General features: G+C 44.2%; 3 protein-coding genes across 4 annotated transcripts; 2 read left to right on the top strand and 1 right to left on the bottom strand.

Moving 5' to 3' along the window:
* Positions 1-4,040: 4,040 nt before the first annotated feature.
* Positions 4,041-4,537, bottom strand: LOC117851030 (cytochrome c). Its single transcript, XM_034732930.2, has one exon. The coding sequence runs from the start codon at positions 4,526-4,528 to the stop codon at positions 4,190-4,192; it is 339 nt and encodes a 112-aa protein (XP_034588821.1). The 5' UTR covers positions 4,529-4,537; the 3' UTR covers positions 4,041-4,189.
* Positions 4,538-5,623: 1,086 nt separating this feature from the next.
* LOC117846820 (uncharacterized) lies at positions 5,624-9,143 on the top strand. 2 transcript variants are annotated; one of them, XM_034727913.2, is made up of 6 exons: positions 5,624-5,888; positions 6,391-6,792; positions 6,971-7,248; positions 7,736-8,122; positions 8,220-8,643; positions 8,730-9,143. In XM_034727913.2, exons 2-5 carry the CDS (start codon positions 6,447-6,449, stop codon positions 8,610-8,612), a joined length of 1,404 nt encoding a protein of 467 aa, XP_034583804.1. In that variant the 5' UTR covers positions 5,624-5,888; positions 6,391-6,446; the 3' UTR covers positions 8,613-8,643; positions 8,730-9,143. The 2 variants fall into 2 exon arrangements, with proteins under 2 accessions (XP_034583804.1, XP_034583803.1); XM_034727912.2 differs by having other exon boundaries at positions 5,625-5,888; positions 8,220-8,618.
* A 501-nt stretch (positions 9,144-9,644) lies between these two features.
* On the top strand, positions 9,645-12,336 carry LOC117848462 (ras-related protein RABC1). Its single transcript, XM_034729884.2, has 6 exons — positions 9,645-9,904; positions 10,035-10,103; positions 10,735-10,800; positions 11,287-11,408; positions 11,561-11,689; positions 12,017-12,336. The coding sequence occupies exons 1-6, from the start codon at positions 9,748-9,750 to the stop codon at positions 12,122-12,124; spliced, it is 651 nt and encodes a 216-aa protein (XP_034585775.1). The 5' UTR covers positions 9,645-9,747; the 3' UTR covers positions 12,125-12,336.
* Positions 12,337-13,484: the final 1,148 nt, after the last annotated feature.

The raw sequence follows: 13,484 nt of genomic DNA on the forward strand, positions 1-13,484 counted from the left end.
ATCGATTCGTCTGCCTCTCACAGTTTGAGATTGCTTGATCGCTATGTCACCTTGAGTAAATGAGGAATCTGATGATGACATGTTTGTTGACTTATCTACACATCTTGTTTGGTTCTATGATTGCTTAGAATAGGTTGCAAAACCTAGACCGGCTAAATGAACTTAGAACCGGAGCTAAAACTTAAAAGTAAGGTTTTACTTAGTGCTTTTGGCAACCAAACCCCTCAGCCATAAAGCCCTGCATGTCTAGAAGGAGGAGTAGTTTTACTCCTATCGGTTAAGTCTTGTTGAGCTTAGTAGCTCAGCCTTGTTGTGGCTCCTGTTTTTCAGGTGAAGCTGTTGCTCCCGACCCCTCTCTTGCTGGCGCTTGGCCGCCCCAGCTTCCGCCGGGCTGGACGGTCGAGTGGGATCCCTCCTCGGACGGCGAGGAGAGGAATCAGTGATGTCCCGGTTGGCCTCACCAGGACATACGACCACGACGATTGCTTCCGCTAGTGTTTACATCTATTGTTTCTTTTGAATCCTGTAAAACTCTGATGTTGGTTTCTATGGCCGAACTAATGGGTAAACTTGCCTAACTCAGTGGACTCGTTGTATTCTCTGGAACCACTCACCTTCGTGTGAGGTTGCTAACTCGATCCTGTTCAAGTGGTTAATCGGATGTAATCCGACGGCACTTTGTGTTAACTTGGTTTAGGCAGGAGTGTCGCATGTTAGGCGGCTTAACCCTGTTTAATCCAGCTAACCCGAAGTGGATCCGCCACAATCCCCTTGTCGAACTCCTCTCTTGCAGGTAAATCTTTTCCAAGGGACGCCATTCAAAAGTATAGAAGATGTACCGGAGGCAAAAAATTGTTCCATCCAGTGAATCCATTGTCTCCAAAGCCCTTCTGTTTCATGATTGACAACATAGTTTGATGCTCAATTTTATCAAAAGCTTTTTCAAAATCAAGCTTGAGGATGACTATCTCCTTTCTGGATTTGTGACATAAATGGAGGTATTCAAATGCCCAGGCAAGACAATCTTGTATTGTTCTCGTCTTGATAAAGTCATATTGATTTGCATGTATGAGTGACTGGATCACAGTTTGCAGTCTATTGGCTAGAAGTTTAGTCAGGAGCTTCATAGATGTATTCAAAAGGGAGATAGGTCTATAGTCAGATACTTGTGCTGCTCCCTCAACTTTAGCTATTAAAGTGATAAATGAGCCATTTATACTTCGTAAAGAGATATTTCCAGAATGAAAATTGTCACAGAGAGCATAAAAGTCTTGCCTGATGATTGGCCAACACCTCTTTATGAAATTTGTATTAAATCCATCTGGACCAGGAGCTTTGTCATTTGGCATAGAACTGATTACAGAATCTATCTCTTCATGTGAAAATGGTTCCTCCAGACAATTCAGATCCTCAACTTGGTATAGCAGTTGTTGCAGATCAAAGGACTACCAGGTTCTGGGTATCATAATGATTGTCCTGCTAAACTTGCCTCGATGTAGTAATGTGTACATCAAGAAAGTCTAATAATGTGTACATCAAGAAACATTTCTTTGTAAAATGGATTATGGTCGCACAGGAAGTAGTCCTGACACTATGTCCTGACACTATATCTATTTTTTTTCTTCATCTTTGTAATGCTATTTCCTATCTATTTGTTTTGAAGTTGCCTATTATGAGTAGATGGTATGTATGTATCTGATTGCACTACGTTTAGTTACTTTCTTTACTGAATTGATGCTCCTACTTTCTGCAGCGAATAATACTAAAACGGTGATAGATCTCTTGTGTGAAGCTGATCCAACATGATATACTATAGTTTCAAAAAAGATCACTATTCTATTATGGATGAACCTTGTTTCTCATATCAACAGAAAGTATTGATAATTCAAAGGCAATAACGGTACGCCCCTTTTACACCTTTTACACGTACTTTCCTCAAATTTGAATATTTATACTTTTTAAGAGTTTTGTCATTTGTTGGTTCTTTTGCCTTTGCAAGCTATATTGTGATGGATGTATCGTGTAGAACTACCCTAAACCCTAATATTTTGTCCAACGGTATCAATATTTTATTTCCATGGTTGCCATACTCATCATGCAAATTTGCACGGCTTGTTGAACTAATGATCTATTGCATCAAAAACATTTTTTTAACATGCTTCTGATGTTATTAAATACTCAATATAAGTTTGTAATGTAATGAAACATATTCAGTTTTGTGGATGAATTTTGCAAATAAGTACCTTATTTTATCTACTATCTATTAATCTGGTATATACATTCATTGTTATGTCCTTTTATGTAGCCCTAAAATAAGCACGTGGATGAAATTTGCTATATAAGTATATAACCTTATTTTATCTACTATCTATTAATTTGGTGGTATATGCATTCATTGTTATGTCCTTTTATTTAACCTAAAATAAGCACGTATATTGTGTGTTTTTTGGGTGATAGAACTAGGTTTAGCACACGGGTAAATTTGACCCTAAGTACCCACCTTCTCACTCTTTCCCTCTCTTTCCCTATTTAGACATTAGGCATGGATTGATGAGTACTAGCTTGCTTGCGGGCACAGGTGAGTTAGTTGGAGAGGGCTCCTTCTCATCAATTCCTACCGTACGGTAGGACTTCAGCAAAGCTGAAGCTAACATGCTTTTAGACAATCTTGGGGGTTCTTAACTTATGCTTTTAGGGTTTCTTAACTTATGCTTCTAGGATGCTTCCAGGGTCTAAGAGGTTCAGGGTTGGGGGTTTAGGGTTTCGGGTTAGGGTTAGGGGTTTCAGTTTCGGGTTTTGGGTTTTAGTGTTTAGGGTTTCGGGTTTAGGGTTAGGGTTAAGTTTTTAGGGTTTAGGGTTTAGATTTAGGGTTAGGATTTAGGGTTTAGAGCTTAGAGTTCAGCAAGGAGCTACTAGAATTTTCATAAAAAAAGAACTTCCAGAAACCAGGTGTTTGCGGAGTGTTTTTTTGGCGGCTAATAGAATGTACTCGGCAAAAGAGCTAAAAAAACACTAGGGCTGGGGCACTATAAGATAGAGACCGAATTTTAACTCCTTTCATACAGTAGTCCTCTATCGATATCTCTCTCCAGTTTGTCTTGAGCTTTAATTTGTAATTTTCTTCCTTCTTGTTTTATTTTTTTCTTTGATAGGGACCGTTTTCTTCCTTTCACGATACAATACGGTACCTCCTACTTATATGTATATTCTTGTTGATGTTGTAATTGGAAGTTACAAGGAGAAAGAAGTAGAAGATATCCTTACTTGGAGCCCAATGCCTCCCCTTCTCTTAGCTGAGGGCTCTCCTTATATCATCTCAAGAGAGCCCACCTTTTTTTTTCTAACAAGATAAAAAAGTTACCATTGCTAGTCTTATTTCTACATGTGGATACGTATTTGGTCTATCTTGCTGATGCCATCCCATACAAGAGAAATCTTGGCCCCCATAGGGGTGCTGCTGTAGGCTTGCTTTTTCAATATTAGGGGCTGGTATCCATATGTCAGGATAAAGTAGCAAGTAGGACAGTTGCTTATCCTCCCATATGTCAGGATAATGCATTTTATCTTGCCAACCACTAGAGCTCTTCCTTTGTAGCGAAGGCAGCCTACTTGCCTCCTGGGGTCTTTCTATAACGACGCCCTCAAGGCCTCCGAGCTCCTGGGACAGCATCGTCATCGTGGTTCGTGTGCCCGCGACTAAGGGAAACCCGTTCCTGTGACGCCGACAACCATGTTCGCACATGACTTATTGATCTAAGTCATTCATCGTAGACATACGATATTGTAATGCAAATCAAAGGTGATCTATCCTACTAGAGAAATCATTCTTATCGACTCATTCGTGCAAGCCATGGCACGAATAAGTTATTGGTACTATGGAGCTGACACAAATAACCTATTATATGCTCTCGTTCTATCAAGAGCCACCCTTCAAAATTATTTGTATTGGCGCTCAACAACAGCCTGCAGGGATAATTAATTAATTATTCAGAGCCGGCGGGATAATCTTAAGGATTATTCGCGCAGGCTCGTGTATGAACTCGAAAATTCAAAAATTCATAACTTTTACATTTTACATATTGATTTGGATAAAAATAAATTTTACGTGAAAATTGTACCAAGATCTACAATTTAACAATCAAATTTAGCCGTGGATTCCTTGAGGTAGGCGATGAGATCAGTGCTCAAATTAAGCCGTGGATTCCTTGAGGTAGGCGATAAGGTCGGTGCGCTCCTTGGGCTTCTTGAGCCCCGGGAAGACCATCTTGGTGCCCGGGATGTACTTCTTGGGGTTGAGCAGGTAGTCGTAGAGGGTGCCTTCTCCCCAGACGACGGCCATGTTCTTGTTCGCCGTGGAGTAGGCGTAGCCGAGGGTGGTGCCGGACTGGCGGCCGAAGAGGCCGTGCAGGTTGGGGCCCTGCTTGTGCGCGCCGCCTCGCTCCACCGTGTGGCACTGCGCGCACTTGGTGCGGAAGATCTTCTCGCCGCTGCCGGCGTCACCGGCGGGGGCCTCGGCGAAGGAAGCCATACTATACCGTCGTCGTCGTTGGTGAAGAAGCTAAGGATCTGAAACAACAATTGATAACAGTACAGGTAGATGATCATAAAATAGATCCATGCATCAGGGTGGGGCCGGGGTTAAGTCGCCTACACGGACACTAAGAATAGCAGCAGGTATCGATCGAAGCGGGCGGGCGATCGATCATGCTTTCTAGCTCAGGTTTAGCCTGCATGCGCGTTCATGCTATTTTTTGACCGCGTTCCGACACGTGCAGTCCTCACGGCGGTAGGCAGTTGAATCGGTGTGTAGGACTGCAGGTGAGGGTAGAATAGTAAGTTTTAGTAGCATTTTATTAAGATTGAATATAATAATGGATGTGGCATACTGTGGCAAATTACCACCATTGAAGAGTGTGTTTTGGTAAAGCCATTTGTAGACCTACTTTCAGTCAACCTTTTTTAAATGAAGTGGAGCATGAGAAGCAACAGGTAGTATAGATGGCCATTCAGGCGGCTCGATCCGGGCTCGGCAAAGGACGGGCCCGGTTCTACCGTGCTTGGCCGGGCACGGTGGTACTGCTATGCCGTGCTAACCCACGAGCTGAGCCAGCAGCCCAAGCACGGGCTCGAAAGGCTACAGGCCAGCTCGAGGCATGGCGGGCCCTCCTGAGCCCTGGCCTACTCCCTGCGCGTCGGCGCCCGACGCTGCTTGCCCACTCGCCCCTTGCTATAGCCACAACCAAGCTTGCCGTCATCGGAGGGGAGGTGGAGCTTGGAGCCTAGAGGGAAGGCGAGGAAGGCGGCCGTCGTGGTGCCTAGAGGGGAGGCGGAGGCCGGAGGGGAAGGGGAGATCGAAAAGATGGCAAGGGAGCTGGGGAGGCATTCGTGTGGGTGGGATGGTGACTGGTGAGATAGGCGAGGATAATAACCGGATAAAGTTGGAGATGTGAGTGTAAATTTTGGGAAGTTAACGGGCCCTCTCAGGTCAGCCTCTAAAAATCGTGTCAGGCCGTGGCTGGATGGCGGCCCACGTCCGGCACGACCTACCGGCCCGGGCTAGGTTGGGGCAGAAAACGGGCTCCGTATGAGGCTAACGGGCCAGAGTGTCCGGTAGCCAATTTTGCCAATTGATTGCGGGGATTGCAGAGGGGCGGCGGGGAGGAAGAACAAGGGGGGCGGGCGGCGGCAGAGCAGCGCCGTGCAGTGCAGTGCAGTGGCAGGCATTCCTCATCGATGTCCAGCAGCCTTGCGCCGGCCTTGGTTTCTCTCCTCTCCACTCCTCCACTGCGGTTGGTCGCCGCGCCGCAATCCATTGCAACCCGTCGCAGCTCTCGCCACGGCGGCTTCAGCGGCAGCGCTCCTAGCCCCACCGCTGACGCCTCCCCCTCGTAAGTCTCCTCTCTCCGCCCCCATTCCTCTTCCTTTTCCTTTGCCTAGGACCTGGATCTCTCCTCCAATACCTCTGACATTATCCAGCTGCCTGCCCCTTGTTGTCTATCTAGGGTTCATTCCGTTCCATTGCATTGCATCTGCATTGCATCGCAGTGGTGCTCAGAACGTCCCCCCAATCATTCCACAGCATTAGTCCAACGCACTGTTCCTTCCAGGACGGACTAAGTTTGCTTGCCAACGGATCACTGTTCATGCCTGCATCTGCACTGCAGATGGGCGAGCCTGTTTTGTTTTGCGCCATCACATCCCCATTCCAATCCGCTCCAATCGATGCCTGCTTTTACTGCTGTGATCTTAGAAGAGACTGCACACACACTCCTACACTACATTTCACTTAAGATATTCCAGTAGTGCCACTTGGTGCTCATTTTTTCATATAAGACATGCAGTTTTCTTTCCAATCATGTTCCTAACACAGGCATGCACTCTTTCATCCAGGACTTTCAGATGTCTTTTGATATCATAGAAAAGGATTGCCCCTTTCTCTGGTGTGGATGCTACAGACGCTTCTGGCACCCCACAATATTTCGACATTGGACTTAATACCGCCAATCTTTGTTGTACTGGACATTCCAGCTTTCACTACGTTGCTGCTTCAACCAGAGCTTTTCCTTCTTTATTTCCAATTTTGCATCTTATTATTATCTATCTTACTACTAAAAGAGAACTGCACTATTCTCCCTATGGCAAAGACATCGCTTCCTCCTGGATTTCGGTTTCATCCAACTGATGTAGAACTCACCGTCTACTATTTAAAGAGGAAGTTGTTGGGAAAACACTTACGCTGCAATGCTATTACAGAGATTGATCTATACAAGTTTGCCCCTTGGGATCTTCCAGGTATTTTACCAGAACAGTTTCACATATTTCTGCATAACAAAAGGACTGATACCATCACGTGCATTGCTGTATTGTTTGCTTCACTCGCATTTGCATTTGGCTGTAGATATCTTACTTTCAGATGATGGGTCCTTAAACTGTCATGATGGCTTATCGTCATTTGTGTTGCTTCTTGTAGAGAAAGCTTCCTTGGAGAGTAATGATCTAGTGTGGTACTTCTTTTGCCCACGTGATAGGAAATATTCTAGTGGGTTAAGAACTAACCGGTCAACTGGAGTTGGATATTGGAAAGCTACTGGGAAGGATAGGCCGGTGTTTTATAATTCTAGGACTGTTGGAATGAAGAGAACTTTGGTGTTTCATCTTGGCAAGCCACCACGAGGTGATAGAACTGACTGGGTAATGTATGAATATAGGCTGGAGGATGAGGAACTCGCTGCTTCTGGTGTTAAACTGGTATGAAGCCTTTTTCATGTGTCTGTGGCATTTTCATTATCAACCTTATGAAATGGATCCTTTTGCATAATATGGTTAAAAACTACCCTTGTTTAGGCAGATTGCTCTCATTTTGCTGTATGTAGTTCTTACAGAGAAGTTTGGAAACTGAACAAAACTGATGAAACTAAGGTGATCTAGATATTTGCAAAAAAAAAATTGATTTTTTCTCCCTCAATTGATGGATCAAGGCCCCTCCTGCTGGCTCGAATGGAAAGCTCCTATGGCCATGTTGCGGGTTTATTGAGTATTTTGGTTGAGCGAAGTTCATAGCTCTGAATCATTTGCCAGCCTGCATAACTGAACGAGTTTGCAAATTAATTAGAGAACAGAATGGCACAAACATGTGCCAGAATAGTTGCATTATTTTGATATTTTATCCTTGCTGAATTGGAGTCACAAGTGGCTTGGTTTACTGTATAATTCCTTTTTCACTTTCTTCTTGCAGGATGCCTGCGTTCTATGCAAAATCTTTCAGAAAAGTGGTCCAGGCCCCAAGATTGGGGCACAGTATGGTGCTCCATTCAACGAAGAGGACTGGAATGATGCCAGCAACGTGGAGTGTTCACCATTTGCACCTTCTGTGGCCCCTCGGGCACCTGAATCAAGTCATGGTGGGTTGAACTCTGCTGGTCAACACCTAGCTGTGAGTTATGATGGGAAGGTTTCTATGGGTCTCTTGTCAGAAAGTAACAACGAACGTGCTGTCAATCGTGTTCATCCTGACAGACCTTCCAATATTCCTATCGATTGCATACATATAGAGCTGCTAACGGAGATCATCAGATGTTCCTCAACGAATCTTCTATGTACTGCTGCTGAAGATGGTTTGCTGGTAATTTCTTTGACGACTGGCTACTTTCTGTTTGTGTCTTCTGTCCTTCAAGTTAGCTCCAGTAACTTTACTTTTTTTATTTCCGGTTCCGATGCAGCCAGATTCAACTGCTGGCTATGGTAATGAGGATGGAGTATCGTTGGATGATACTGAAACAATATTTTGTGGGGTGGATGAGGTTGCATCTCAGCCCGTGGTTAACAACTCTAACCATTGTGACTCATGTGAACATTTGATTCACCCTATGCCGGAAGCACGAGGAACCGAACAGTACTTGGAGCTAAACGACCTGTCCTTTTCTCTTGCTGATGGTCCTGATTCCTGTGGCATGCTGTCGTCCCATGATATATCTATTGAGCACCCATTTGATCTTGAGCCCAGGTCTGAGCAAGACTCTTTGGACTGCATCTCCAATACCGGTAATACTTCCACATCAACAACTGGTGGTTCATTTCCTTCAGTGCCCGCAGTTGATGAGCGCAGGACCTGATCCAGAGTATGCTCACCGTCACTTACTTGAGGTTTCATGATTGCCAATTTTTGCGTGGTTTGTGTGTTGGTACTTGATAACAGGCCTGGATAAACAGTTGATTTTGTCATTTTGCAGGTGAGTTGTGTAGCTTGCTTTTTAGTGGAGTCTCCGGAGGATCCACATGACGCGGCTTCCCCTCTTTCCAGTGCTGCTGAGAACTCGGAACTTGAAGGCAGGTCCCCAGCTGACAACATGAGTCACTTTGCACAGGATCATCTAGTGGTGCAGCTACTGGGTGAATAGCCTCATCAATCCAGGAGCATTCCTTTGTCATCCCTGGTCTTGCACCGTGGCATGGACTCCTAATGTGATTGTCATCATTTGGTTAGAGCCTAGAGTGGGGCAATGTAGTTACAGCTGGTTTAATGTAGCAGAAATCTCGGAAGAGTGCGATGTAACGTAAACATCTGGTTTCGTTCATGGATTTGCTTTGCATTGCTGGTAGCATGACGGCAATTTCAGCAGTCATACTCTCAGCTGCTGGATGAACTTTGGGACCGGTGCAAGTGCAGTGGGGTAGAAAAATAGTAAACTGAATTCACAACCCGCCGTCAGATCTAAAAACAAAGCGGTGAGATCGCGTGGCGCTGTAGTAATTCATTCTTTTTCCTGAAGGTGAAGAAGATTGTTAGGTTCGTAGATATTACTGTAAATGTAAATCTATCTATGAACTTAAAAAAAAGGTAAAACAATTTACCATCTGGAACGGAGAGAGTATATTATTATTATTATTATTATTATTATTATTATTATTATTATTATTATTATTATTGTGTTGTTATGTTGAGAAATAACCCTTTGATCCTTGAGCAAAAGAAAAATCGATTCTTGTTCTGTTTTGCCAAAATCACCCAGGCGGCCAGGAGGGGCCCAACCCGGCCCAGCCCACCCGTATTCTAGTATGTTTCTTCTTCCTTCTCTCTCGCGTGCGTGGTGGTGGGCCCTCTCCTCCTCCTCCTCCCCCCCCCCCCCCCCCCCCCCCCCCCCCCCCCTGTCTTGCGTTGCCCGCAACCGGAAGCAGATCAAACCCTAGACTAGATCTCGTCTCGCCGCCCCGATCCCATCCCATCCCATCCCATCCGATCCGACCCTCATGGATTCCTCCTCCTCGTCGTCGTCCAGCCTGAGTCAGCAGCCCGAGTTCGACTACCTCTTCAAGCTGCTGCTCATCGGCGACTCCGGCGTCGGCAAGAGCAGCCTACTCCTCCGCTTCACCGCCGACTCCTTCGAGGACCTCTCCCCCACCATAGGTGACCTCTTCGACTCCGGTTCCATCCCCCGACCGATCTGATCACCTCGCCAACCTCAACCTCTCTTATATATATATATATATATATATATATATATATATAATAATATTCCGCTACTCGTCCCCTTCAGGTGTTGACTTCAAGGTGAAGATGGTTAACATTGGTGGCAAGAAACTCAAGCTTGCCATCTGGGACACAGGTAACCGATCTGTTGCTCGGATTTTAGAGTGGCAAAATTTTAGGCCAGGCCAGGCCTTAAACACTTGTCTGCTGGTCATTCAAACCACTTCCTTGCTTGCTGAAATGTTAGCGATATCTGTGCTCAGTGCGGTACGAAATCTAGACCCCTTGTGTTATTACCTACTATAGTGAAAAGGAGAGTAATCAATATTCGTGCCCAGTGCTGTAGGAAATGTAAATTTCTCTTATTTACTAGTACAACTTAAATGCTGACCACAAATTAGCATTAGCATGTCCATCAATTCACCTGTTTCCAATTTGTTTCACCACATAAATGCCTAAATTGCTCAGCATGTCTAACGAACCCTGAGGATTGAAATGTACTTAAAACTCGAAATTAGAAATCTAAGCCAATTTTTATCTTCTGATGAAGCTTTCATTTGTGGTATACCATACTCCATCGTCTGAGTTAATTAATGTAGATATTAGGATGAAATAATCATTTGAGTCTATTATTTCTTAAATCTATGCTCTTCTTTCAAAGAGCTAATCCATTTCACAGCGTCATTCTTATTCTGAGTTTACCCATAGCCGTACATTCTTTGAATATATCGCTTATGTTATTCTGTGACCGACTGCCTCTTATGCAGCTGGACAGGAGAGATTTAGGACCTTGACCAGCTCATACTACAGAGGGGCACAGGGAATCATTATGGGTATTATTCGTAACCCTTGATCAGTGAATCTGTACTTTTGTTTGCATTGTTTATGGAGTCTTTACTGTGTTTTGCTTTTTTCTTCTGTCCCTTTTGCCATACACCCATACATCGGATCAAATTACTGTCATGTCACTGAGTGGAGTCTGGAATGTCTTTCAATGAAATTTGAGTTTGAACTCAATCTTCAGTTAATTTTGATTCAAAGTTTCTGCTAGATGCACTCTATGTAAGGACTTGTAATGTGTTTTTGAAGCTTGAATTGTTAACGGGGGAATTTCTTTAGTTAAGAAAGTGCAGAATTTCTATTTCCAGTTTTGCATACTACCCAAGTAGGGAAAGCATTTGCTGCTCATATTGATGCATGTGCATTGGTATCTGAGGTGGCGCACATTTACCCTTTTCTTCATCTGCACGGATCTTGTCAGTTTCCATTGAATTCTTGCATGGAGGCTCATGATAATTAACGTCTCATCAAATTTGCAGTGTATGATGTCACTCGACGAGAAACGTTTACCAATCTTTCTGATATATGGGCAAAGGAAATTGACCTATATTCAACCAACCAGGATTGTATAAAGATGCTTGTTGGAAACAAAGTAGACAAGGTACTTCTTAAAACCGATTTTATATCTTGCCAACACTGTTCATACATGCAGTTACGCTGCTATGCTGCTTAGGTTTGGTTTTTGGTACCCCCTTTCATCTTTATACAGTTTATTACTGCGCTATAGCTAATTTGATGTTCTCATTTTGGCAGGAAAGTGAGAGGGCTGTCACAAAAAAGGAGGGAATTGAATTTGCTAGGGAATACGGATGTTTATTTCTAGAATGCAGTGCGAAAACCAAAGTAAATGTAGAACAGTGCTTTGAGGAACTCGTCCTAAAGGTATGTATCGGGCCATGATATTTGGATTTCCCATATCAAGTATGCTTTATTCCGAACTGCAAATTTGTCTGATTGAAGTACCAGGGCATGTTCTTGTTACGTTCTTCTAGTGGGCTCATTGCTTATTTGCAATGTCTCTTTAGCCTTAGTTTTAGACAGAAAACAGTATGCCCTTTAGTGCTACCTGCCAACTTTTGATCCTGGTGCAGGCTAGTACAGTACTTAGTAGCGAGAGGAAGGTGCATAGTTTTGATCTAGCAGATTCTTTTGTGCCATTCAAGAGATGAGTTGTATGAGTATTGAGGTGATTTGTATGCACGTTTGCAGATATTGGACACGCCAAGCCTCCTGGCTGATGCTTCGTCGGGGGCCAAGAAGAACATTTTCAAACAGAAACCTCCGGAAGCTGACGCCGCTGCAAGCAGCTGCTGTTAACTTGGTGCTAATCCCGTGGATGATGATATCTTTGTTTTGTTGCATAAAGTGATAAGCTTTGTTGTGTTTGGTTTGTTTTGCTTTTGGTGGTGTATATTGCCATGCTAAAATTAGACCCACACAGACACACAACATTACGTTGGCAGCAGATATATGATGTATTAAGTTGTTAAATCTACCTGACAATATGAATTCATTTTGGCCTTGAGCTAGCTGCATGTATGGGCATGGTGGCGGTTAATCATTTGGTTAGATCAGTCCAAACTTAACCAGCTGTAAGGGTTACCATCATCATCAAATAAAGCATGGCAGAAGCTCGGTCACAAACTATTGCACGTGACGTATATTATTAGCAGGCTAGGGCCAGGCCAGTAGAAGTTGAGAGGTGTGTGCAGGGGGCAGGGCAGGTGCATCCGTGCGTGGTGGGAAGGAAGAGGGTTCACGGGCGGGCAAAGGGTGGGTGGTGTCTCGTCTCGGAGGTCACGGGTCACGCCAGCCAAAACAGCACACGCACGACAGACACAGCGGGGCATGGCCATGGCAGCCAAATCTTCTCCTGTCCTGCCCATGTCCATGCCAAGGTCAAGGTGATGGCACGATCACCAGCCATTGCAGAGTAGAGTAGTAGATATTTTTGTGACGGCGACCGCCGACTCTTCCTGGCCACGAATTGAGATTCTTGTTCGGTCCTCGAATTGCGTGCAGGAAGCTTCTCGAACCAATTCTCACCGTATCCCGACCATTGATCCAACTATACTCCAGCAATGAACGAAGGCGATGCTATAGCTCCTCCTAGTTTCAAAAATACGTACGTACGGTACAGTCTACCTGCGAGGATACAGCATGCATGTACGCGCTACATGATTAGGGTGAGCCGCTAGCTAAACTAGTAGCAGCAGCTAAAAAAAAAGATCGATACTGCATGTGATCCATGAACCCAACCAGAAACTGGTAACGAACAGGACAACCAACCACAGCTAGCTAAGCTGCTGGCTAGTGACCACAGCGCGGCCTTCTCCGCTCCTTTTCTCTCACTTTCTGCCTCTCTTACTCCTCCGTTCTATAAGTGTTTTACCTTTTTCTAAATACATACACATTTGGCTAGAGAAGAGATACGAGTTTCAGCCTCATGAAATGGCAATTAACAGTCCTATGAAACTTGCATTGAGCATGTTATGATTTCATGGCATGTATATTTGATCGTAAAAAATAAATGGTTTAGGTTATGTATGAAATTGTGTTTCATTTTATTAAAAAAACTAACATGGTATTCTTGGTAACAGATGAAGTGTTATTGGGCACATTGGGCACAGTTACTTTATGATGACCGTGCAACGAAAATATGGGAGCCATCCATGGC

Source organism: Setaria viridis, chromosome 3 (assembly GCF_005286985.2).
Source record: "Setaria viridis chromosome 3, Setaria_viridis_v4.0, whole genome shotgun sequence".
NCBI lineage: Eukaryota > Viridiplantae > Streptophyta > Magnoliopsida > Poales > Poaceae > Setaria > Setaria viridis.